This window comes from Gymnodraco acuticeps, unplaced genomic scaffold, assembly GCF_902827175.1.
Source record: "Gymnodraco acuticeps unplaced genomic scaffold, fGymAcu1.1, whole genome shotgun sequence".
Taxonomy (NCBI): Eukaryota; Metazoa; Chordata; class Actinopteri; order Perciformes; family Bathydraconidae; genus Gymnodraco; species Gymnodraco acuticeps.
Genome location: NW_022990701.1, coordinates 4,722,003 through 4,748,594, shown reverse-complemented (window position 1 = coordinate 4,748,594; position 26,592 = coordinate 4,722,003). Strand labels below are relative to the sequence as shown.

Genomic DNA, 26,592 nt, shown 5'->3' with positions numbered 1-26,592 from the left:
TGTCTACCGGGCCATTTTCGTTCCTACCCTCACCTATGGTCATGAAGGATGGGTCATGACCGAAAGAACGAGATCGCGGATACAAGCGGTCGAGATGGGTTTTCTCCGCAGGGTGGCTGGTGTCTCCCTTAGGGATAAGGTGAGAAGTTCAGTCATCAGGGAGGGACTCGGAGTTGAGCCGCTCCTCCTTCGCGTCGAAAGGAGCCAGTTGAGGTGGTTCGGGCACCTAGTTAGGATGCCACCTGGGCGCCTCCCTAGGGAGGTGTTCCAGGCACGTCCAGCTGGGAAGAGACCAAGGGGTAGACCTAGGACCAGGTGGAGGGATTATATCTCTTCGCTGGCCTGGGAGCGCCTTGGGATCCCCCAGTCAGAGCTGGTTGATGTGGCCAGGGAAAAGAAAGTTTGGGGCTCTCTGCTGGAACTGCTACCCCCGCGACCCGACCACGGATAAGCGGGAGAAGATGGATGGATGGATGGACTCTTCACAAGACAAACAATAATGCTCCAGAGGCAAAAATACATTTTCGAGCAGATTGTGACTTTAATGTAATGAATTAAAACTAGCAATAAAATAAATGATGACGATTATTGTGAAATGGAGAAACAAAATTGAAACGGTTTTCCTGAATTTTGCCAAGAAAATAAATAGATAGCATAGACTTTAAATATAGAATAGACTCCAACATTTAAATCAGTCTACTCTAAGAACTTTATATTTTGACTTAATCCTGTGGAAGATAACATGTTTTAATTGAATATGGAGACATATCTTGTGTTAAAAAAATGCTTACAAAATATGTATCTGCACGAAACCTCACAATAATGGCAGAATTACAACGATTTTGTAACAGACAGAAGTAGAAGGTAATTCAATTTAGATTTTTCATAAATTATGTTATAAGCGTAACAGCATATCATATAAGATGATTGTTTCCAAACTGGGTTTAGATATGGAAATATCAGCAGCATGTGTGTAAAATATCCTGTCAAACACACTGATGCACCTGAGGGGAGGTCTCTGCTGAGAATGAGACACTGCTCAGACTGGCTGATGACACCTTTCTTTATTTTGCTTCACGCAGCAAGACATATAGTCCCATATGAGCTGTCAAGGTCAAATAAACACAACTCTGACTTCCTTATCCTCTTCTTTTTCCTAACCTTTTTTGACCTTGAGTTATGTTGTAAAAGTATTTTTGGGATCTTTCTAAAATGTCATTAACCCTTTAAACCTTATTGACCTGCCAGGGGGTCCATTTATGTAACGTTTCGGTGGAGAAGATACTGAGTATATTAGGTGGGAACTTGGGGGTTGGGTATTAAATTATACACTGGAATATCTCTATATTTAATGGAATCGTGCAGCTGTAACTCTTGTCCTCTGTGGTAATGGAACTGCAGATACAAAAGCAACAATAGACACTTGTAAATCTCTTAACACAGCAACAGTATGTCTGTGCTCACCTGTGTGTTTGCGTGTGTGTGCAGGTGTTTCAGAACGGCCAGGAGCTTCTGCAGAGCTACCAGGTCCACCCGGAGATCCAGGCTCAGATGTTCGCTTACCTCTTCTTCTTCTCCAACGTGTCGCTGTTTAACCAGCTAATGGACAAAGGTAGTGCAAAAAGCATGCACACTCACACTCCATTAGACCCCCCTCAGGATTTGTACAGTTGTAAGTGTGTGTGCAAGAGAGAGAGAGAGAGAGAGAGAGAGTGTGTCCCTGTGTCCTTGTCAGCATTTTGACAGAGACTAACCTAGATGTGTCCTCTATGCCCTTCTCCTATCTGCATTCTGTTTCTCCCCCCTTCACCTCCTCCTCCTTGCCTTCCATCCTTCCATCTGGCCATCGGGGGGTGAGAGGTGGGGGTGGATGGAGGAGAGAGAGAGGACATAGAGGAAGGAGGGGGAAAGAGGGGAAAAGGTCAGCATGAAGGGTAAAGGGCTGGAAGTTGTTGTGAGGACCGTGCTAATAGTCTATTACTTTGTCTAAAAACAGAAATTGTAATTTACTGCCGGCTATTTCCATGCGTTTGACCACCCATCACTCCCAACCTCTCCACATCCTCCCTCTGTATCTTTAGCCGGCACACACACCCTCACGCTCCTGCCATATGTCTTCATTAGCCGGTGGAGACAGGAGAGATCACATGTCTGGCAGAAGGAGAAATACCTTTATATTCATGCGGAGGCTCCTCTCTCCCCCTCCTCCTCCCCGTCTCCACCTTCCTCTCTCCGTCTGTCTGGCTTTCTCTTCCTCTCCCTCGCTCTCCTCTTTGTCGCTCATTGATATTTCTGCACTGGTGGTGTCCATGGTAACAGGGAAGTGAGTTTGTGGCAGGTAACGCTGACGCCTGCACTGAGCGCTCTCTGCAACACTCACTCTGTCAGCCTGATATTACGGAAGAGATGTGATACGGTGCAGGCGCTCTGTGTTCTCCTGCTTTTGTGTGTGTTGTCACACCTTTTGTTGGAGAGTGTAAAAGACTCGATGTGTCTGCTAGGAAGCATTATGACACATTTGCTAAGAGGTTAAGTGATGTCTCGTCTTTAGTGATGCCTCACGCATAGATTACTGTATCTGTAGACGTAAGCCTATTACGGAGGGGAGTGTGTGTGTGTGTGTGTGTGTGTGTGTGTGTGTGTGCACCTAAAACATATGGCATAATATTTGAAGGGTTAGAGTATGTGTGTGTGCTGTCTGCACATTATGCTGTCAGTTGATAGGATGCATGAAGCTTCCTGTCATGTCTAACTTGTGGTGGTATTGTTTGTCTGAAAATAATCACCAGAAGGCTCCTTGATTTATCTATGATAAATAAAACTGTTGATTTTGTGCTACGAACACCTTACAGTATCTTGAAAAGTATTTTTGAAAACAGCGGCTTCTTCTGTTAATTTCAGCATAAAAATATGTGTTCACATTCAATCATTTTAAGAAAACAGTCTTGTCAGGATTAATTTGACTATTAAAAGGATCTGTATTTCCATTTTAAACATGTTTATCACATCTATGTTAACTTTTGTCCCTTATTTATAATCATTCCATTAAGTCAGAGGTGCAACGATTGGTAGATTCAATCTTTTTAGGGTCACAAAAATGGAAAGATAACATTAAATTATATGAGAACCTATATAATATTTTCACGCCAACAAAAACATTTAAACTAAATATAAGTATGTGCTAAGATGGCTCTTACATTTATTTTGTATAGAGTCTCTAATTATTTTTATAAAATGTATCAACAGAGGTTAATTTGTCATCTGGGGTGTCGTTAACGTTAGTCCAGTTGTTTGTCATTGTTTGTACCAAACCCCGGCAGAGGTCTAATCTCACATTGGGGGGTATTTCAGAAAGATTAAATAGTAATTATAGCTGCATTGAGGTAATGGAAGGACAGATTGACAAACTATGGGATGCCATCTTGACAAATGCCAGATTTCAATTTATCGCCTGCTTAACCATCAACAAAACTTCCTTTCAGTTCTTTGAAGTGATGCAGAGAAACAAAGGATTACAGAGTGAGGAATGTCATCTGAGCCCCGCTGCAGCGCTGCATTTGTATTCTGCAAGGAGCAGGCTGCTCTGCGCTGTGGCCATTGTGTCCCTGCCTTCAAAATCTAATTACTAACACAAATGTATTTCTGTATTGTCGTACAACACATGCAGAGAAACATTCACTGTCTCTGTGTTAGTCTGCCTTCCCTTAGACACGCACACACCCAGAATAGAAAATGTGCTGCTGTGTCTCAGAGGAAAATATCCAAACACTCACTACAGGATGTGTGTGTGTGTGTGTGTGTGTGTGTGTGTGTGTGTGTGTGTGTGTGTGTGTGTGTGTGTGTGTGTGTGTGTGTGTGTGTGTGTGTGTGTGTGTGTGTGTGTGTGTGTGTGTGTGTGTGTGTGTGTGTGTGTGTGTGTGTGTGTGTGTGTGTGTGTGTGTGTGTGTGTGTGTGTGTGTGTCTCGGTGTGTGTGTGTAGGTCCATCTCGGGGTTGGTTCCAGCGGTCGAAGGTGCTGCAGATTCAGGCGTGTTTGCGGATGGTCATGGAGTGGGCGAGCAGGTCGGGTCTGGGACACCTGGCCGACAAATTCTTCACCAAACTCAACAGTGCTGTGTCCATACTGGCCACGCCCCCACAACAGCTCACACAGGTATCACACACACACACACACATAGTCGGCTAAAATCGTGTACAGCATTGCTAGCCAGCACTAATAAAGTGTCAAAACGTATATATAAAGAGAGCTTACCGTATTAAAATGTGTTTCAATGGAGGTTATCAGTATTACAGCTGCTCAATCCTGATTGACTGTAATCAAGTTGACTGTTTTAAATACATTTGACAGAACTGCTGTTCATAAAGCAAGTAACTCTGATCAGCTATTGATTAATGACGTATTTTGAAGGGTTCAGCCAGGATCCGTCCACACTGCTCTTCACCTCCAAGACTGGAAAGCACTGACCTCCCAGGACTTCTGATTCATTTCTCTTCCCCGTGTGCAGTTAAGTTGGCGAGCTCTGTCCAGTGAGCACCCGGCTCTGAAGCCAGTACAGCTGCACAGGATCCTCACCCAGTACCAGCTCACAGCAGAGATAGGCCCTGTCCCATCATGGCAGCCCAGCAGCGAGGACGAGGCGTATATATACAGAACAGGTACATTTTATTTTAGTGGCCAACCATCAACTTTAAATGAGCCGCTTAAAATATAGAAATATAGAAAACGTTGCTGCTTATAACATCATGCGCTTTCTAAACTTACACCCAGCCACAGTAGAGTTTGGGGAGCTCTAATGCCTGTGCATGCACACGCTGATGCAGCACCCTGTGAAAACACTACTGAACGTTTTGACTGCAGTCCAGTGAAGAATAGTAAAGTAAAATACTGTTTTGCTCTCTGTTGTATTGTACAATATAGAGCTGTCAAAACAAAAATGCACTGAATTTAGGTGAAGAAGCACCTTTTTCTGCATCTTATTTTGATGCAAAGACTCATTCACTAGCAGGAATGTCGCACAATAGAAGTGAAAGCAGCGCTGTTTTAAAAAACAATCCAAATTGTTAAAAAATAGATGTTGTCTTTTAAACCAATGATTCATTGTGATCTCAGTATTGCCATCACTTTCTAGCCATACGCAGCCCTACCAGTAAATGAAAGATTGCTGGCACATAATGCCCTCGTGTTATAAGAGGGGAACGTTTAGCCTCTGCAGTGTATATACTGGTCTAACACTCCTTAAGATCACTGTTGAATGAATGTTACATTAATATTTAAGGTGTCCCCTCCACTCTGAAACGTGTTTTGCTTTTAATAACTTCACTGTGAGGTCTGACCTTCAACGTGCAGAATGATGTACGTGCAGAGTTTATTACCAAAGGGCTGTTTTAACACTCATCTGCCAAAAGGGGGGAAGTTTGAACTACTGTATATACATCAGTATGTCTTTTTTAATACATCATCTTTTATTAAGTAGAAGTCATCTGAATCTGCAAGGGAACTTTAATTGTTGTTCTCACTTAAATGTAATGTCATGTAGCTACTCAGGTAAACTAAACATATCTCAAAATTATACTAAAGGTAATGCACTTTTAAAGGTCTAAACATGATTATAACCAGAACATTTGTTTTTGTTTTGAATGCAGACGAGGACATGTTTTATATCTCACATGTATTGTATCTAGCAGCTGTGGTTAGCATTAAATTGCTATCCAGTAGGAGTTCTAAATGTGAAAAATGCAAAACAGGAAGAGTGACAGGCCGATAGGGAGCTGTTCAGTGTGTGTGTGTGTGTGTGTGTGTGTGCGTGCGTGCGCGCTAACATCAGTCTGTGTGTGTGTAGTGGACCTCCTAGAGAGCTTTGAGAACCACCCTCCCATAGTGCTGCCCAGCGGCGGCTTCAGAGTGGACCTGGAGAGCGAGTGTGTGGAGGACAGCATCTACAGACAGCTGCTCTACATCCGCCACTACCTGTGGGGGCTGCGCACCAAGACGCAAACACACACCAACACTCCCAGTGTGCACACACACTCCAACGGGACCAACACAGCCGACTGGCCCGACGTACAGGTCAGGAAACACACTGTGCACTCTGTCAGGTGCACACACCTCGCAGTAATCCAGGCCATGTGCCTCGGCAGCTGTGGTTTTTGAGGAGTTCCTCCATAATCCCATGAATGAAAGACAAAAACCCTCTACTCTAGCCAACACACACACACACACACACACACACACACACACACACACACAGAAACCTAGACATGGTTAAATCATGGTTAATCTGATTAGTCTTCAGGCTGTCTAATTAGGGGGAACGGCTGACTAGACCATAATCCCTAGTGTTGCTGCACCCTCGTATGTACACATTTTCATGCATATACACCAATAAATAACCTATGTGTCTTTAAAATGATTATACATCACTTTACTCATTGTTTAATTGGACTGTTTTGTCCTGCAACATTTAGCTTATTGTATTGATGTTGTTCTTGTACATGTATGTAGTTTACTTCATCTACATTACTTACACATTGGTCTTGCAAGATAATCTTGCACCTTTTTATTCTACTCGGTTTCTTCTTGCACTATTATATTGTTAGTTTAAGAGTTTTTTATGTCTAATATATTTTTATGTTGCATTGTTGGAGTAGCCTGGGACTCAAGATTGTCATTGCCATAGCTACACTGTAGCGACTGTGCACATGACAATAAGCCCTTAGAATCTCAAACAAACAAAACAAATGATCAAAGATAATAGGAATATTTATTTTCAAATCATTTCATCCTCTCCTCATACTGTCCTCTAAAGTCTTTCTGTCCGATCCCGGCACAGAGGGAGTTGCTGCCTCCGGCCCACAGCAGTCCCCGCTCCGGGGGTCCTGGGGAGGAGGTGACGGGGGAGCCGGGAGAGGATAGGGCACGGGAGAGACCTCCAGGCCAGTCACACACACACAGCCTCAGGAGGAACGGCACCATCCACCACGCCCGGACAGCAAATCCAGACCCGTCCTGCCTCTTGACCCCCACCAACACCCCGCTGTACCCCGACGAAGGGGGAGGGGGAGGAGGAGGGGGAGGGAAGTTCATAGGCCCCATCGCCCAGACTAACGGCTGCAGCAGCAGAACTGTGGCCGAGTGTAAAAAGACCAACGGACTCATCAGCAATGGACTGGAGGGTAGGCTGAATATCATACAGGAGGTGGACAAAATAACAAGAACACATGAGCATGATAAAGGAATCCAGAACAGAAACACCACAGTTCAACTTGTCATAAAAAAAATTACAAAAATCTGATACATATTTTTAATTAAGACAGAACATTGTGAGCTTCAACAAAAATATGATTTACTAACTCACATATTGTGTTTTTGTTATTTTTTCCATTGCACATCTGCTGTTCAAGTGTTAAGCCTTGCAGTTCTTTACACATAACATTAGCGATTCATTCATCCAAGTTTTTACGATTCAAACCTCAGGGTTTCTGCAGATAAGTAGTGTTAATATCCCGTGTCTGATTATCTCACTGCATAGTTACATTAAATATTATTGGAGGTACCATGATGCTTGAGATCCTGCATCAATGTAATTCAAACTCAAGGTTGTTGCGCCAACATCACATCCACTAACTGATATTGTAAAAGTGTTTTGGATCGGTACCTCTCTACACTTTATATTAATAAACAATATAGTATATACAATGTTGCATATTATAATGAAAATACATTTGCTAATATCACATTCAAATTCCCCCTGGAATTGACCAATATGAAAAAGACACTTTACATTGGACATTAACTCAGTCTCCTCTTCTGTGCTTCTCCACTCACTTATATTTAAAGACAATAGATCAGACACTGTAGACATATTGAAAACACCTACACAAAATGAGTGCAATTCTTAATTTATTCAAAGCAGCAATTATCAAAAATAATTTAAATGAATGGAGTCAATGAAAACATTCATGTTAAAGAGGTCCCTTGTCGCCACAAAAAAATTAGTTTTAGCCTCTGTTAGCTCATACATTTGATTTAACAACACTTTTACTGTCAACTGCTCTCATTTCCAGCTGCAGCAAGAAGTTGTTTTCTGAAAAAACGTTCTAATAAACTCATGCTGAGCTTCACATTGGAAAAAAGCTAATTTAGCCACTAGCTAGTAAAACAGTTGGAAGTCAGAGCCAGAATGAGAGCTAAAATTGGGTTACTCTGTTGGTTGCTTTGGAGTTATTCTGCCCCCTAGTGGCCACACATCGATGAATGCAGCTTATAACGTACACTACTTTTTGTGCGCTTCTGTAGTTTATACACTGGAGCTTTTAGATCAGCAGGATATTTCCTGTGCATGTTACAGTATAGTGAGTGTGACATCTGCAGGCTTCTGTCAGAAGCACGTGTGTGTGTGTCAGATCAGCTCTGTAGCATGTAGCATGTGTCTCAGTATCTGTGTGTGTGTTCTGCACAGTAACACCTTTCATGTTTGTCCGACCCCATAGCAAGACCCTGTGTGTCTGTGTGTTTGTGTGTGTGTGTTTTTTTTGTGCATTTGGGTGTCCGTGTCCTCTGCAGGGTGTATTAGTGGGTGTGAGTTTCCTTTCCCTGTATCATCCCCTGGCGCCCCTCCCCTTCCTGATGACTTGTGTGTGGTGTTTGTAGTGGAACTGGACAAAGGACCCTACGGACTCGGCATGGGACTCATAGACGGCCTGGTGAGTACACAGACGTTCAGAAACAGATTTAACTTTTTATCTTGCCTGTCAGTCCAGGTTTCAGGGGTGTATTTTTCTGTTAAAAAAGTTTTAAAAAAAAGACCCAGTATAGTTCTTGAAAAAGGTTAAAAACAGTAATATAAGCTATAAGAACGGTCTTAGTATAGGATGTCATAAAAATGTTTTTTTCATGTTCATGTTATTATTGATTTTCAATGGTGATATTATTTGATATCAAATTAACTTGAATATATTTCCTTAGACTCTAGATTTAGACTCCAGAAGCCAACGTTTACCTGCAGTTAATTTCACATTACATACCTGATTTAGAAACAACAAAAACTGTTGATTTTATCGTTACAAGTGTCTCGTAAAAGTTAAAACGCAAACCTTTCGGATATTAAAAAGAAGGACATGTATCTTCATTGGCCGCAGTATAAATGAGTTTCTCTACCAGCTACATAATGGACACTCTCACTCTGTTCAAACTATAACTCTTGTCCCCCCCGCAGCACACTCCTCTCAACGCTCCAGGCATCTACATCCGAACTCTGATCCCCGACGGCCCGGCGGCGTCTGACGGAAGGCTGAGGATCGGAGACCGCATCCTGGCTGTGAACGGGACCAGCTTGATAGGAGCCGACTACCAGAGGTACACTGGAGCAGTCTGTGACCACCACAATGGGCTGGAGGAGATTAACGATACTGCTGGGTGATATTGAGTTTGGTGACAGAGGGAGCAATCTCTCCACAATGCTAACCGTACCCATGGCTGTTGGCCTTTCAAGCCGATTGATTACTGTGATTGATTGATTGATTGATTGATTGATGTGAGCCCAGACAGTCTCTGCTGAGCTCTGAGTAACCAGACTCTTTGTCTCTCTTCACTTCCTCCTCAGCGCCGTGGATCTGATTCGCCTGGGAGGAGGTCGCCTACGCTTCCTGGTGGCCAAGTCCGACCCCGACGTCTCGGAGAAGATCAGCGCCTCCTCCTGCTGACTGTCTCCGAGCAACCGCTGCACAACACGGGAGGGAGAGGTAGGATAGCGAGACGACGCGGGATACAGATGTGTGCACTCGAACAGCACACACACAAACACACACAGCATGACACATGGGTGTGAAAACTAGCGACAGCACAAAGCCAAGCAATCAAACTGGAGATTAACACTCCACGACTCCACAGCTGCCAGACCCGCTGCCCTCACGCTGACTCCAACTGGGTTTGTGTGACAGACAGAATCCGTAACCCACGGCGACATCAAAGGGATACGCTGCGAGGAAAAGTCGCCTAATTAATCAGCGTTGGAGCCAATTGAGGTCCAGCCAGCCAGTACGCAGCCTGATGTGGTTTAAAGCACAGCAAATTTAAAACGTTTTAATTTCCCTTTGGCTGGTGCTCGCAGCATGTGAACACATTGGGACTTTTTCCACATGAATTTTAGAATAATTGTACTAGACTTTCAGTAGCATGGTGAAATAGCTGCCCATCTCTCAGAAACAAGGAACTGTGTGGACACGAACTGACTGTACTTCTTAAAGCACTTGCAGACAAACATGAAGACGAGGTTCTCTTCGATGGATGTTTTAGAGTGGAATGTTTTCTAATCCTGTTTGTTAGCAACTCCCAAAGCCCTGTCTGCTCAACAGACTCTATGAATGTTGACTTTCGCACCAGAGAGTGGCTGTAAAAGGAGGAAGAAGTAAAGTCAAGACACAGCCCAGCTCTCCTATTTCACATTCAACCTCATCATGGACTTCATCCCGCCACTGGACAACGGAGGAGTTCCCGATGCTCCACGTGCACAGGGGATGTGCAGCTGCTGGGGGACATTGTTATTTATTAATGACTGGATCATCAAGACCACAAACTTTACTCCAGGTTCTGATGCACAATCGTCGTGTGTATAAGCTACACTTGTGTTGTCAATATATGCGATATTTATCTGAGGTGTAAATAGTCTTTTGTAAATATGTAACACCTGGTCACATATTGTGTGGACATTCAAAAGAGAAACTACATTTTGGGGATTTCTCAATAACCTTCTTTGACTCTGAAAAATACTGATGGAAAAAAGGAATGTAATTTTCTAAAATGGCAGAAATATAGTTGTGGATTTATTTTAAACATTTAAAGAATTCAAGAACTATTAACAAGAATCGACTTCTGAACTTCTTATTCCAGAAGGGTCATTAGCTGCACTTTGATTCAGCAGTTACTCAAATTACAGAAAAGCATGTCTTACTGGTGGTATCTAGCAAAAGTCCCTTTTGAGGTTTGAGCTATTTCGGATTAAGAATTTCCTTCTAACCCTTCCTGGTTGTTCACAGAATTGTCCAATTTCGCCTAAACATTAAACAGCAGCTGTCTTTCCAGAGATAGCATATTTTCAGTTTCTCGGGATGATATACTAACCCAGGGTTCGAGTTATAATCTGAGTTTTATGGGGGTCTTTAAAACTAACGTTAGGGGCGGAGATAAATATATCAATGACAGCCGGGTAATAACGTTAATAACGGGTGATATTTATATACCTTTGAGGTGAAGTGAAGGCATATTGTCATTCAAGAGAGAATACGATGCGTAGTTCTTTTGGAAAACATGTTAAATAATACTCATTACATTGAAAAATGCATTATTTGTGATTAGCAATGTATTAGCGACCCCCACAGATGTAAGATTCCCCTGCTTTCATAGGAGCTCAGACCCCTCCTTACGGGAGCTCACCTCCCATTGGCTCCCACATAACTCGAACCCTGTACTGACCTCACTATATGTCACCATAAAAGGATTATTTATTAAATATAAAGTCGTCCCGATTCACTGTGATGTCTGTGGATTATCCAGTTATAGGGATATTTTTCTGGAAGTATAGGTTGCAGACAATTCTATAGTTTAATAATTAGATCTACAAATATAGGCAACCAAAACAACAGACATGTCCTCGTGTAATTTGGCTGAATGGACCCTTTTAAAAAGAAGACCAGCAACAACAAGACCAAGTCACCTTCAAAAGAAAAAGCAATACAAGTCCCTGATTCAGATGTAAGGTGACGAAGGAAAAATAAGCCACGCTAGTCAGTTCTGTTCGGACTTTTGTTCTGCCCTCAGCTCTGTGGATCACAACATCAGTAGCAGTGACCTTCTGTCAAAAATAAAAACGCTGCATCTGTGCAGATCCAGATGTTTATTGGCTCTCTTACTAAAAGAAGCCCAGACTTAGACAGTTTTCATTATTGATTAATCTGCCAATCATTCTTCCAATTAATATATTAAAATACCTAGCTCATTTTTTACTGGCCAAAACCCAATAGAGAAAGTTAAACTAGCCACTATTTTCAATGAGAAATTACCAAAATGTATTTATTTATGATTTACATTTGTTGAAATGTCAGTCCCAACGCTGATTCTCTCCCCCCCCCCATCAGGTTTGTTCAACTTGGCTTTAATCTGTTTATGTTCATTTATTTGCAGTAACATTTTACATTTGTGTGGATTTTAAGGATTTAAGACATTGATTTCATGCATGTATATTATTCTCTGTTCATTATTTATACTGTTGAAACATGATGGTACTTAAGAATAAAGATTGTTAATACTTGTTCATGTTTCTGCGTAGAAACCCACCTAATGTCCCAACAACAGAGCGACAGAGTCTGCAGACCCCGGTCACATGAAAGAAGGCAATGTAATATTTAAGTCAATGAGGAATTTTAATTTGTGCTACACATTTTAACAAATCACAAAAACAGGAACATTTTAAAATACATATACTTCTCTATTTCCAGAATGTTTACGTATTGATGACAGCTGTTTTTAAAAATAGCAAAATATTTTTTCTTTTTTCCAAAAATCAGAAAAAATACCTTCTAAATAGCTTTGTCATTTATCAGATAGAGCAGCATACAATCATTACGCAACTTTTTTGTTTGTTTTCTAATAATGTGCAACAACAATCACTGAAATCTTGCGCACATTGTGCCTGATTGCCAGCTAAAAATGAGGCCTGTGCGAGGAGGTTGGGGAAAGCTAAAGGCAGTGAGAGATTAGAGGGGGGGGGGGGGGAGAAAGTGCTGAAGAGTATAAAGCTGAGGCAGTGTCTGTGACAAGGACTGCCAACAGTGTGATGAGCCTTTAGAGACTGCTCACTGAGGAGAGGGACAGAGGTAGATTGGGAGAAAGGTTCATGCTTTTACAGGAAACTGAAAGCATAAGAGTGGGGAGCCAAGAGTAGCTCATATGTCAAAAGTACCATACAGAAAGAAAGAAAGAAGCAGTTGAAATGTGTGGTCATGTGTTGGTCCCGCCCTTCCCCTGATAAGTCTACGGATGCTGACATTACTGTCACCACTGTAGTGTTGCCGATCATTGTACTGTTAAAGAAGCGCTTTGTTTACAAACTAAAAAAAGGTAACGCTGTCTAAAGGTTAAAATAAAATGACAAAGTAGAAATATTTAAGGCTTTAAGGATTATTACAATAATGCTTTTCTGTGCTAAGACAAACAAAAGTGTACGCACAGGCTGTTCCATTTCTCCTTTTACCACTACTGAAACGAAAGAAAAAAAATTAAAACAACAATCAGTTTGTCTACATTAGGTTAGCTCCACTTCAATCAACTCCAAATAGATGCCTCTTGTTTCGCCCGTCTGCTGTCCAATCACACGGATCCTGTCGAGTCTGCTTCACACTGATAAACCGATCTGAGCTGAAGTGAAGCAAAAACTGCTGAGTCCTGTTTTTTCATTCCTGGATCTCCTCATATCTTCCAAAACAATACCCAATTTCTTTTTTTTGTATGCTTTCCAGAGAAAAGCAAGAAGGATAGACAATTTCACATTCTGGTCTCAGTCTTTATGTTAACATCTTTCTTTTCTTTACTCAGGGAAAATATTTTTTTCAGTAGGGATTGCTTTATGAAAAGTACAATCATATTTTTAACAGTCTCCCAAGCCCCATCAAATGGTCTGGGTACACACAGTTAAGTCCTCTCCATATTTCTGTCCATGGTTTGTGTGACACTACAAAATATATAAACTCTGATCGTCACAGTTTCTTCTGTAAATGCCAGCCATTTCAAATCTCTGAACACACTTGCCCTGGTTTCTAAATCAGGCAGTGACTGATCAGAAGTGCCGGAGAGTTCTTTGGCCTGAGAGAGAAACTGATGAGAGATATGATCCAACATTCACGTAGTAAAGTAGTGCTCAAATGATTTAATATGCATAATGCTCTCGTAAGCTTAATATCTGTGTTTTCAGTGAATGAAGGATTACATTCAAAAGACTGTAAAGCTGAAAAAGTCCTGAAAGATTTACTTGCTTTTTACATTCAGAATGTATTGAAAGTGTTTTTATCTATTTTTGACCAAAATATATTTTCCTTACAATTTATTTCCCTTCTGTTGAGAGAGGCTGCCTGCACATTTATTGGCCGAGTCAGCTGCAGTCATATCAAAGGAGTATAAAAGAAGCAGATAGGGGCCGTGAGGAGGCGGTCCATCGGGTACCTGTAAGAGACCCTGGGCTTTACTTCCTGGGGTCGTGGTTTTGTGTTGTCATGGCAACGATGACAGGCTGCTGAACCGGCGTGACTTGATGCTGAGCAGATTCAAGGCCGCCCCCGTCCTCCATCTTCGGCCGCTTGGACTGCGGTTCCCCGGGGTGCTCGGATAACGACTCTGCACCCGGCTGTCGGCTCAGCAGCACCGGGGGGGAGCTGGAGGCCTGGGCGGCCAGGATCTGCAGAGGACTGCTCAGGCCTGGGGGGGGGAGAGAGAAGAGGGAAGGGAGAGTCAGGTGGGGTCAGTATCTGGAAAACGCGATATTACACAGGTAACCTTGTTTTAAGCTGTTTTTTATGTTTTCTTATCACGCTGCAACACATCCTCTGTTCTCATTGGCTGAGACCCTTAAACAAAGCTTGATACTCTAAGTATGGAAAATAAAACCTAGGCACGTAAAAAGCAATAACCTTTTAAAAATAATTGTAAGATGTTAACATGTCGAAAATGCAATATTTTATTCTGCTCCCGTCTACAGCCATTTGCATATTTGTTATGTTATACAAGAACAGCTCAGTATCTCCGCTTTAAAACAAGCTAAAACTAAAGCTGTCAGTAAGAGGTATAGTTGCTTTTTTTTCTATGTATCTTAAAACTTGGCAAACCCTGCTGGATGTCTAAATCTAAACACCACTCAGTATTGAGGATGTTTTTTGTCATGTAAGATTTGTTTCCCGTGAGATATCACTGATTCTACAGTGACGTTAGTGTCCTCCTCCAAGAACAAGTTGATTCTTATAATGTTCTGAACGTATTCTTTAAATAATATGAAAAAGCAATCATTTAGAAAAGTAGTGGTTTGCCCAGTATAATGCCCACATCTGTATCTTGATGGCTTGAATCCATCTTTTTGAGCAGAAACATTGACATGCATCATCATGACTGTGCAGTGATGGCAGGAGAGTCTCACCAGATGCATTAGCAAAGCTGGTTACTGTGGCAACAGCAGCAGCAGCGGTGTGTTTGCCATTCTGAGTAACAGGACGAACAGGAAGTTGATGTAAACCGAGGGCCAGGTTCCTGCCGTCCCCGCCCTGCACCGCACTGTCCACGGTCTGGATCACCCGCTCCCTGGTCAGCTGGGCGTCTGAGGGACACAGCGCACACATGTCAAAGCCAAAACAACTAAATGTTTATGAAAGTGCATCAAATTATATTATATAGAAAACTGCCACAAAAAAAACTTTCCCTTCCTAAAACACAGCATATATCTACCATTCATCCAAATGAACTATTTTGGACATTTGATCAAAGAGTGTAGTTCTTAAATGATCTTATATTTAGCAGTAAGACTAAGTATTTACTCTTCTCTACACTTGTAACATTCAAACACAAGATGCAATATAATAAGGTCAAATTCATCTGCAAACATATAACTCTGGACTTTGAGAAGCAAGCTTGGATCACAATTAGTAAACTGATAAACATCTAAACAGTTACATTTAAATGTCCTTTTATAGTTCAATCAATGTATTTCACAAAGATGAATGAATAAATGATCACATCATATAAAGGATTCATAAAGGGTTTATTATTAGGTTATTAATTAGGTTGTAAACACTTTATTAATAATTAAGAACCATTTATAAATAAGTTCTAACATAGTTTTCATACATCAACACAGGCTCACTATTTGGCAAGATGACTAAGCCTTATATTGGCTACCTAGCTTACGTCATCTTCATCAGCCATCATCCTTGGTATCTGTTGTTCACTGAGTGGATTCCCCCCCTTCCATCTTGTTTCTTGGCATCTCTTATGACCATTTATTTATGAGTTACTAACATTTATAACTGCCAAAAGGGAGACTTATTGTAAAGTGTAAAACACATTCCCATTTATTAATGAGTTACTACCATTTATAATAAGAGGCGCATTCACACTGCGGTACTTTTCCCACAAAGGTTCATGTGAACTTAGTTCATGTGAACTCTTTTATCGCGTTCACACCAAAAAGAGCCGGTACTAAAAAAAATGTTACCCCCTCGAAAGTACCTGCTAGAGAGCAGGGACTTTCGTACGGCTCTTTTGTGAGAAAAGAGCTATATGTCTGATTGGCTGGGCGGATTGCAAACCACGCCCCGTAAAACTACCAAAACGTTTTGTGAAGCCGCCATTTTATTATCCTCGCATTAGCATTATTAGTATTAGCATTAGCCGAGCGCAGAAACGCAGAGAGACTAATTTATGGCAACACAAAATAAAACATGGGAGTGGTGGAGATGAGGAGGTGTCGGCATTCTGGCGATTTACTCGGAAGGCTTCAGTAGAAGCTGCTGGGAGTCCCAGCAGCTTCTACTGAAGCCAGTCCCCAACTCCGGGGACTTCCGGCCGGGGACTTTGGGCGGCAGTATACGCCGTGAAGTGGTTTGCGGCCTGCCAGTAAGCCCAAAGCAGAAGAAGAACAAGTGACGTCAGCGGCTTCATTTGCCTAATCCACCCCCAGGGACTTATTCCGGTGTGAACGCGATCTGTACTTAGTTCATGCGAACTAAAGAGTTCACATGAACCTTTATGGGAAAAGTACCGCAGTGTGAATGCGCCTAAGGCTTGGCAGTACAGATAAATATGGGCTCACTATTTGGCAAGCAACCGGTCACAGTTGCCCTGTTTATCTCATGTCTTATAAAAGCTTATTAAGGATTTATAAAGTATTCACAACCTAATTAATGAATGAATTACAAACTATTCGTAAACCCTTTATAAGGGTAGTCTTATTGTAAAGTGGTACCCAAACATCTTACACAATCCAAAACAATAGCCTGGGAGCTAAATGCAAACAGATCTTTGTATATCTTCAAATACCACAGAGATGTACAACAATTATGGAGCACAAAAGCTTTAAAAATGTAGACCTGGAGATGAGCAGAACTACTCAGTAGGGCTGCTCGATTATGGCAAAAATCATAATCTCGATTATTTTTGGTAAATAATTGATGTCACGATTATTAAAAACGATTATCCATTTACTTTGAAAACATCAATTTATTTAAAAACAGTATGTTTTTAACAGTTGATTACCCTGAACTTTAAGTATAATTCAACTGAAAAACCAATTTTTAAAAAATGTATTTGAAAAAAAAATAATAATAATAAAAGGATACTCGTTTTATTTCGATTACGTTGTTTTCGTAATCGTTGCAAGCCATAATCGTAATTACGATTAAAATACGATTAATTGAGCAGCCCTACTACTCAGTCATTACCAGGTACTGATGGATCACATAAAGCAAACGGAGCATTTCTATAACAGATGGTTTTACCTCTGAGCTCACTGTGGCCCTCTGCTCCTCCAGCGCTGTATCCATTGGGGGGGTGGGAGGTTAGCGGGGTGCTGGTGACGACCCGCAGCATGGTGACGGAGGACTGGGAGGAGCTCTGCAGGAGGTGGAGGGGCTGAATGTGGCCCCCACCTGGAATGAAAGCGAGGGCTTTCCCCGGGCCTGAGGGCAGCATTGAGGTGTGGGTGGGGGCCGCCATGATGACGTGCTGACCACTGACTGGAGACCCTGCGCAGAAACACAACAATTGTAATGTTTTTATAGTGTATATTAGAGCCTTCATGTGTGTGTGCCTTTTGTTGTGTGTTTACCTGGGGCACTTTGAGAGTACCTATACTCGGGTACAGAAGCCAGCTTGTGAGCCAGCTGTTCGTGGTGGTCGTGGGAGATGGGAGAGCCGTCCCTGCTCAGACACTCAGGAGTCTGCAGCCCACTGGAGGGGGGGGACAGGAGCCCCTGGTGGGTGGGGGACGCAGGAGCACTCCTGAGAGGAGAGGAAAGATGGAAAGAAAAACAGACCAGAAATATTAATACATCGAAACTTATAGTAGAATACAAGGCTCCTTCAATGCCAGTTACTTCTGCTGTATATATCAACCTAGAAATAGACTTACTTTGTTCTATCCAATCAAATGACAGCAAGGAGCAGAAACAGAGAAGGTAGAAAGGGTTAACTGAGGTCAAATCGGAAGCAAACAAGCATGAGTCAGAGTTCATTTCAATCAAGCTAGAAGTTAACTTGATAAAGAGGAGCACACTAAACAATGACTTCGTCCATTAGTCAAATGACAAATTAAACTGCAATCTCAGGTTTATTAGGAGCCATGTTGACAGTAATGAGCGTTTAAAGTGGCTGTTGTTTAACAGAGGGTTACCCCCCGCTAATAGAGCACACGCGCATGCAGATGAAGACCACAGTGGACCCACTCACCTAGAAGACAGAGGTCCAAATGGCGTCCTAAAGCAGGCCACTCCTCGTTGCCGTCTTTTCCTAAAGGCTTGCTCCACCAACTTGCTCTCAGAAGCAGAATCCACGCGCCAAAAGCTCCCTTTCCCCGGCTCGTCCTGAGAGCGGGCCACTTTCAGGAAGTATCGGTTGAGAGACAGGTTGTGTCTGATTGAGTTCTGGAGGGACAAAAGATCATTAATATCTCACTGGAGACAGAAATATAGATTTGAGGGGAAGTATCACAGAACTTATTATATAGCTAATGATCCTAAGCAGACTATTTATTTTATTTTAATATACCATTTTTACAACAGATACCGTAGCTATGTAACTGTTAGTACGTTTTCTGATTTCATGATACAATCATACACTTCTAAATGTAATCCAGGCTAACCTTCCCACACTGTGTGGTTGGCAGGGATGAAATGTCACTAAGTACATTTACTAAAGTGATGTGCTGTTTATGCTACTTTATACTTCTACTCCCCTACATTTATTTAACACTCAGTAACTAGCTATTTTTTTTAACACATAATATTTGTATCTATGTGGTTACTACTCCTTATATACCCAGTATTTTAAATGCTATTATATGTTTTTGTTAGGGATAAAAACACATTCATATAATAATGTATAATAATATAACAAGTGAGGAACTGATTGTTATGGCACACCATGAGAAGCTCCAGAGAGAGACCCTACCTGCCATCCCTTGTCTGCAGTGCGGTAGTAGGGGTAGTGTTTGGTGATGTGGGCGTAGATGCCACTGAGAGTCAGCTGTTTGTCCTGTGCTGAAGAGATGGCCTGGACGATCAGCTGTGCGTAGGAATAAGGTGGCTTGGACTCATCCTGGACACAGGAGACACAAACATTACCATCCAAACATCCTTTATTTACACAAGTAACTCTTTGAAAGCTACAAATGATTTTTCCCTGGAGGCAGTTCATTCTGATGTTACTGGGTCTTCACCTTGGGGCTGTCTCCACCAGCCGACTCCCCCCGCGGCTCGCCGCCGCCGCCGCCCCCTCTCGGCTCGGCAATGTTTCGTCTTTGTTCAGAAACAGCCTTGGCAGCGTATTCAGCTGCTAACTGGAGGTCAGAGGTCACGTTGCGTCCATAGCGATGATACCCTGATGACCCTGCTCCTCGAGGACTAACCGGACAGGAATTAGGAACACTGGAGAAGAGAGGAAGGGTCTGGGTTAGTGGCTTCAAGTGATGAGGGTTTAAGGCTGCTTCTAAAAGGCAGGACAGACGCCAGTGTAATAATAACACTTAGGCCTGACAACATAATTTTGTTTGATGTATGGTCACTACAAATCTTCAAAGCATCAGCAGTTGCTCCTGGGACATTTTCACTGAGGTAGACCTTTCAACAAATACAAATATATTCCTAAACATGCAATAAAAGAGGTGAACCTAAGACAAATCTAACCAGTTATTAATCAAAATGAAACTACATTGTTCAATTCCAGCTGATGTGTATTATAACTGCCATCCAAGTCTCTAAATTGCATTAAAAAAGTCCCTTTGACACACACAAGCAAACCCAAATCAGTGATAAAAAACTAGCTAGGATCACTTTTAAACCATTACCTAAACATACAGAATACTGCAGGCGAGGGTTAATACACGACATGATTGAAAATAATAAATGGTGTCTGATTTACAGTATTCAGGCCAAATAATGAAACTCTAAAGCCAAGTGTGTGAACTTCTATAACCAGTTGAATTTCAACATTTTACAAAAATACTGAAGAAAATTGAATAAATTGAAATTCATTCTTTCCAGGAAATTAAAATTGGTATTTTTAATACAATCCTTTCAGAGTGTCAGTGATAACGTTAATACAACAGCTCAATGTCTCATACACACACAAGAGCTACGTATGGAAAAATGATTACAGCTCAGAATCAGGTCGCGCTAAACACAAAGCAATAATACAACCCATTACAATAAGCAAAAACAGTCAAACGTATGTGTTAATTATTAACTGGGTTTATCTGGTGTTGTTGAGAGAACACACACACACACACACACACACACACACACACACACACACACACACACACACACACACACACACACACACACACACACACACACACACACACACCACACACACACACACACACACACACACACACACACACACACACACACACACACACACACACACACACACACACACACACACACACACACACACACACACACACACACACACACACACACACACACACACACACACACACACACACACACACACACACACACACACACACACACACACACACACACACACACACACACACACACACACACACACACACACACACACACACACACACACACACACACACACACACACACCTTTGGCTGGGGAAACTAGGCTGCAGGCTCTGTTTTGCAAGCGTCTCTGCACTGAAATATGAATGAAGACGACCAGAAACCTCTAACGTTGCTCAGAGGCATCTTTAGTATTTAGTACTTCCTAAACTTCCATAACAGATATGTTTGCCTCCGTGGGGGAGGAAGTGTTTGTCTAGGCTTTCCTTTGACGCTGTTAAAACAACCATATCACCGCATCTGCATGTGTGCGTGTGCCAGCAGTACGAGTGTAAACGCTGGCAGGGCAGAAGAATGTTATTGTAAACAGTTCATTGATAAGTTGCCAAACAGGAAAGGTGACTCTTACGACACTGTGGAGAGACACTGTTAGCATTAAACTGGGAGCAGCACGTGCTTTTGCACAAGACTCTTCTTTTGTTTGTACTGTGTGTGGATACTTTCAAGGAAGGTTGCGCAACTATCTGCCCGAAAAAGGCCACAGTGAAAGTGGTGAAGAGATGTGTGAGCAAGCGTCTTTACACTAGTGTGTGTGTCCATGTGCGAGAGAACAGGAGCTGAGGGCTGAGAGGGGTGGGGGGGGGGTCCTCTGAAAAGGAAACCACAAATGGACGGAAAAAACGGCCTACAGGCAAAACAATCTGCCTGTTAGCCAATCACGCGCCTCTAAGCTGCAGCCATTCCATATAAGGCAGGCACTCACAAGCAGACATTGGTGGGGAAGTGTGATGTAGAAAGCTACACAGACCACCAGAGGGCACACTCAGCAACACCGCCCTGTTCAACATGCTGTATACATTTATAGAGCCGTGATTTTCAATATGTGCTGTCACAAATCTGTACAGTGCAGGTTTCCATACCAACAGAAACGCTGCAGCAGCTGATGTACAGACATTCAACCAGAGAGAAGATTACCAGCGAAAATGAGCTGATGTAGAGTGTGGATAAATGATTGCAGGTTTTTGGGTTAACGGTAACACACAAGTAAAACAAAAGGAAACTAAGCCTCACTTGTTTGCAGATCCACACAGATAAACATGACTGAACAGGATTATGGATGGGAGCCAAGACGAGGTGAGAAAGTCAACTGCGCATAGACTCCGAAAGACCTCAAACACTCATTATGTAATGTATTATGCAACAGACATAGGTATAACTGAGTTCAAGTGCTTTTTGGTGAATAGGTTTTCTGCGTATGTCCCTCCATGACAACCATTGTTAAAAACAAGCAATCTCCTACTTTAACGTAAACAAAAAAAACAAGCGCCTCAATAAAAGTGTTGAATCCTTCTCGAACACCCTGGTTCATTTGCATTTTGGACGCAACCAACATTTATTTTATTACTGCTTAATGTGCTAATTATTATGTGAATTCCTCATTTATGCTCTGTATAAAACAAGGAAAGAATATGCAGATTAGGAATGTCTAACTCTTAATGTAACATTAGGTAAGCTTTCTACCACGTCATTAAAAACAGGCAAAACCTGAAATTGAAGACGCTTTGAAAAGGGAATGAGTATGAGGCAATTTAATATAAGTAGACTATTCAAATTATTTAAACTCACAATGGAGACTCATTCAAAACATTCTTTAAACATATATAGTTTACTTATTTATTCATTTTATTTGTATGTTTTTAATTCTGTAATAAATCTGAATTGTAATTTTTGTCACATTGAATTCGTTGTATATGTTATCCGTTTATGAACAGAACAGTAACAGTATGATGGGCATCGGGCTCAGGTGAAGCAGAAACATTATGGGTCTATCCAACTGTAATAACAACAGGAAGACCTTAAACACTGTTGGGGTTCATAGCAGCGTGTGGGTCCTCACCTGATAGTGCCTGTGGGCGAAGGCAGCGGAGAGCCAAATGCCCGGATGTGCTCTTCATGCTGCTGCATTGTGGGAATGCTGATTTTGAGGGGGGAAATGTGGGGCAGCAGCGGGCGAGGAGGAAGAGACAGCTGCTCCCGCTCTCTGTGCTCCTCGTGCTGCAGGAGTGACATGAACTGGATCTTGATGACGGTACTTGGAAAACGAAACACACACCTAGAGAGCAGGACAGAGAGTGAGAGGAGGCCACAGAGCAGAAGAAAACAGAAGCATAGACAAGGTTAGTTTAGTCCTATTCAAAATTCAAAAGCTAAGCATTATAACATATTATTGTATTTGTTTGTGTTCTGGAGGCTCAAGGTTTTACTCAGTTCAAATATAAATGTTTAATTGTCCATGTTTGTTTGACTTTCTTTTATTGTTTTCTTTACAGGATATAATTACAGACAGTTCAACAATTCTTCCCTTTTAAAGAGAACAGGGCCTGAATGGGGACAGTCCACGTCATAATATAACAGTACCGTGTTTTTGCCTCCTTTTGTGTGTTAGCAATGTTCCAGAGCCTCTGAGAAATGTATCTGCCATAACTTTCAGTCTGTATGTGAGTTCTCCATTATTAGAATCATTTTACACACTTCTTGTATTAAGACTGACATTTATTGGCTTATTATAATTTCAATTCGAACATTTCCAAGTTTAAGAATAACCTAGAAATCGCAATGTTGGCATATGTTTGAAGTAATATATAGCCGGTAAACACAAGTGAATGTAGGTATATCTTTTATTAAAGATATGGAATCTTATCATGAAGCAATCCACCATAGGGGTGTGTTTTCTATATAAACAATATATTTTGTGGACAAGAAACTAGTCTGGTGTATTAACACAACACCCGCTAACCTGCATGTCCTCTTAAGCAGGTCTGGACAACTGCCTCAAAGAAAGCAAGGATTTGTTCAGGCCCAACATAATTTAAGGCTAAACGAAACCCCCGAAAATAATAATGTGTACGAGGCATTCATCTATGTCTCACAATGAAACCTTAATGACTAATGTTGATGTCTCCTAGCAGGTTTAGGCAGTAAGGGTGATCATTCAGTGTAGCTAAGTCTTTCTTTGTGACTGGAACCATTGTATCAAGCCAGATTAGATGAGTGTTTTCTTTGAAAAAGAAACTGAATCCTAACTAATTCTAGGGGCCCTGGGCTCAGACCTCCCTGTGGAGATGAACACATGAAAAAAGAAAACACACCCCCACAAAACCAGAAATGTGTTGTAAACGGACAGTTAAACCAGTCTATGCATTTGATCTTTTCTCTATCATTTGCTTCTGAAAATTGCAGATGCCAATCCAATAGCGCACGTGCAGCGCTCTCACAGCTGTGCATGTATAGAGCAGGCCATCCTCAACAACTGCCTGTCCATGCAGAATAACTGAAGGAGTTTCAGGGTTCCACAGCTGAGGTGCAAGAGACTGTGCACACAACAGCTTGTTCTTATTAACGTCCACGGTGCCAGCTGTATGTTGGAGTAGCAGAGAGAAAGCCCCCTGTTCAACTGACTCACATGACATGTTGAATAGTGTTAGTGTTAGAGAGCATGTGAGATACAGTGGAAGAAGGTTCAATAGTTTACCCGGTAATGGGAACATGATTTTGCTTCCTGGCATTATTGCCGAGTACTGAATATCACCTAAAATATATGTTGCCAAATATTGTACTGTGTGAATGCTTTAATGATGCAGGCCATTGAAGACCAAAGAAGCTAGAGAGTTTAGAAGAAATCGCTCAAAAACACAAACAGCTATTAAGAAAATCTGCTGCAGGCGGCCTGTAGAAAAACTATGTCTCATGAAAAATATTTTAGACATTAGAAAAAACGTAAAAACAATAATATTCATGTCCTGGAGCACCGGGAATAATCGGCAGTCAATAAGATATCAACTAAACCACACAGATTCAACTGAGCAGTGTCATAACAACTAATTATTGTGCTGTGATTTAAGGAGTGAGATAAAAAGGGTATATGTATTGTAAATGTTAAAGAATAACTAAAAGGATTACTTAAATAAATTGCCCTCTTTTGGATTTGATAAACGTCCGGACTAAGCTCAGCAACATTTTCCAGTTAGCTCTGTAATCCTGAGAGGCCCCAGAGCAACACATGCGAACATGGCTGTGTTGGATATGGCCTTGGTGTGTGAGTCTTGTGTTTACTCCATGTGCTCCTGCTATGAGGATGTCATTTCATGCTGCACTTCCTGTTCAATGCCAGACACGCCCCCAAACACTCGTGACAGCCAATCAGAGAGGATAAGAGTACACCCCCTCCCCTCTCTTTCTCTCTATGATCAACACACACACAAAGTCAAAGCTTACTGTTTTTAAGATTGCCACCTTATTAAATGAATCAGGCCGTAAAAGCAAAAACGTTTAGCCTCGACAATGGTGCCACAACAGTAAAACTAAGACCATATGAATACACCAGATGGTTACTATTGATACAAACACACGCATTTCAAGTCACAATACAAAACAAACACCACTCTTCCAACAAGACTAATAACTGAGCTGTCAGGGTTTGTTTACATTATGTTAACACGACGGCAAGCAGCTTCACGAGTAGCATTATCGACCTGTATCTGTTTAGTACACTTTTAAGTTGACGACATGTTATAAAGCCAGTTTTATCACTACACGATTATTTTCAAAATATCAAAAGTAACTTTTTGTATCTGCTTTGTATTTTTGTCGTTATGCCAAATGAAGCGAAGTTCGCTAACGGCTAAAACGAGGTAAAAGTACACTAGAGGCCAGGGGTCCCTCAAAACATCCAGACAAAAGATTAACAATTAACAGCTTAAGTGTTGACATATAGACTAATTGTGTTACAGCTTCACTGTCCAAACCAAGGTTACAGTGCACTTATTGAGCGAAGCCGATCAGACCAAATCAAACCGCTCTGATTATTAGGGGTGTCATGACAAACTGTGTATCCCCTTCAGAAATGTGCCCATCGTTTGAATATATAGATGGTTAACTTTTAAAGTTACAATATATCCACTTGAACTATTAAGGATTCATAGTTAGGTGTTTACATAGCTAACATACAATTAAAACACGTAGTTTCAAAGTTGTATTCAACTGTTTAGCGCATATTAATAGGGGTAGACACACTTTAAAGGAGACACTAACTAATTCATAACACCGGCTGCGAAGTTGTTTTAGTTTTGTTTGTCAATGCGTGCTGAACATTAAAGTAAGTAATGCAACAGTCGTGTTGCCATAATTAGCCTGTCGGTAGCGGCTATGCTAACACTCACTCTCTGGGTAGCAGCAGCGGCGGAGCCCCTCTCCGCTGGAAAACCCCGTCAACGAACACGCCATTCTTGCCCAAGCACCGGAGGGAGAACCCGTTTGCCTCGTCACATGTGACCTGCAGGTGTCGCCGTGAAATGAAGCTCGAGTGACCCATGTTGATATCCACGGAGCCGTGAGACGAGTTCCGGCCTATGGTGACCGTCCTCTGGCGCATCAAGAACTCAAAGTCCCGGCCCTCCAGTCTGGCCAGGGCCTGGGGAGCAGGACAAGCGAGGCGCCCTGGGAAAATCCCGGCATCGGCGCGGGCATCCATCAAAGCAGGACCCGAGAGGGCAAGCGAGGGCTGGAGATAGTGCGAGGTCACCCCGACGCGCACGGGACTGCATGGTGCCGACTGTAGAGCCAGCAGAGCCCGAGCTCCGGTGTCTTCCCGGTAGTCTGCCATCTTCTTTCGGAGGGTCAACACACTCACACGCACACACACACTTTACTACTCGCACACACAGAGTTGCAACGTGAGAGTTTTCGGCACTTGTTCGTGGCTCTTGGAACAACATGGAGTCCGGGACGATGCTAAACCAGGACCGGA

The 26,592-nt window shown here is 42.1% G+C and overlaps 2 protein-coding genes across 4 annotated transcripts in view; one reads left to right on the top strand and one right to left on the bottom strand.

Annotated features, from left to right (window-relative positions):
• The window catches only part of radil (Ras association and DIL domains), a 27,023-nt gene extending 14,721 nt beyond the window's left edge, over nucleotides 1–12,302 (top strand). The window contains 8 exon segments of the mRNA XM_034231410.1: nucleotides 1,489–1,612; nucleotides 3,980–4,152; nucleotides 4,505–4,655; nucleotides 5,840–6,066; nucleotides 6,830–7,172; nucleotides 8,563–8,702; nucleotides 9,215–9,354; nucleotides 9,602–12,302. Coding sequence (XP_034087301.1) covers nucleotides 1,489–1,612; nucleotides 3,980–4,152; nucleotides 4,505–4,655; nucleotides 5,840–6,066; nucleotides 6,830–7,172; nucleotides 8,563–8,702; nucleotides 9,215–9,354; nucleotides 9,602–9,701 — 1,398 coding nt within the window. The 3' untranslated portion in view covers nucleotides 9,702–12,302.
• On the bottom strand, nucleotides 7,041–26,592 carry foxk1 (forkhead box K1). Of its 3 annotated transcripts, XM_034231406.1 has the most exons (11): nucleotides 26,006–26,592; nucleotides 22,684–22,899; nucleotides 19,466–19,673; nucleotides 19,198–19,344; nucleotides 18,478–18,671; nucleotides 18,161–18,166; nucleotides 17,858–18,030; nucleotides 17,529–17,774; nucleotides 15,176–15,352; nucleotides 14,212–14,463; nucleotides 7,041–7,177 (listed from the first exon to the last, which is right to left on the bottom strand). In XM_034231406.1, the coding sequence occupies exons 1-10, from the start codon at nucleotides 26,446–26,448 to the stop codon at nucleotides 14,231–14,233; spliced, it is 2,043 nt and encodes a 680-aa protein (XP_034087297.1). In that variant the 5' UTR covers nucleotides 26,449–26,592; the 3' UTR covers nucleotides 7,041–7,177; nucleotides 14,212–14,230. The 3 variants fall into 3 exon arrangements, with proteins under 3 accessions (XP_034087297.1, XP_034087296.1, XP_034087298.1); XM_034231405.1 differs by lacking the exon at nucleotides 7,041–7,177 and having other exon boundaries at nucleotides 12,398–14,463; nucleotides 26,006–26,591; XM_034231407.1 differs by lacking the exons at nucleotides 7,041–7,177; nucleotides 18,161–18,166 and having other exon boundaries at nucleotides 12,398–14,463; nucleotides 26,006–26,589.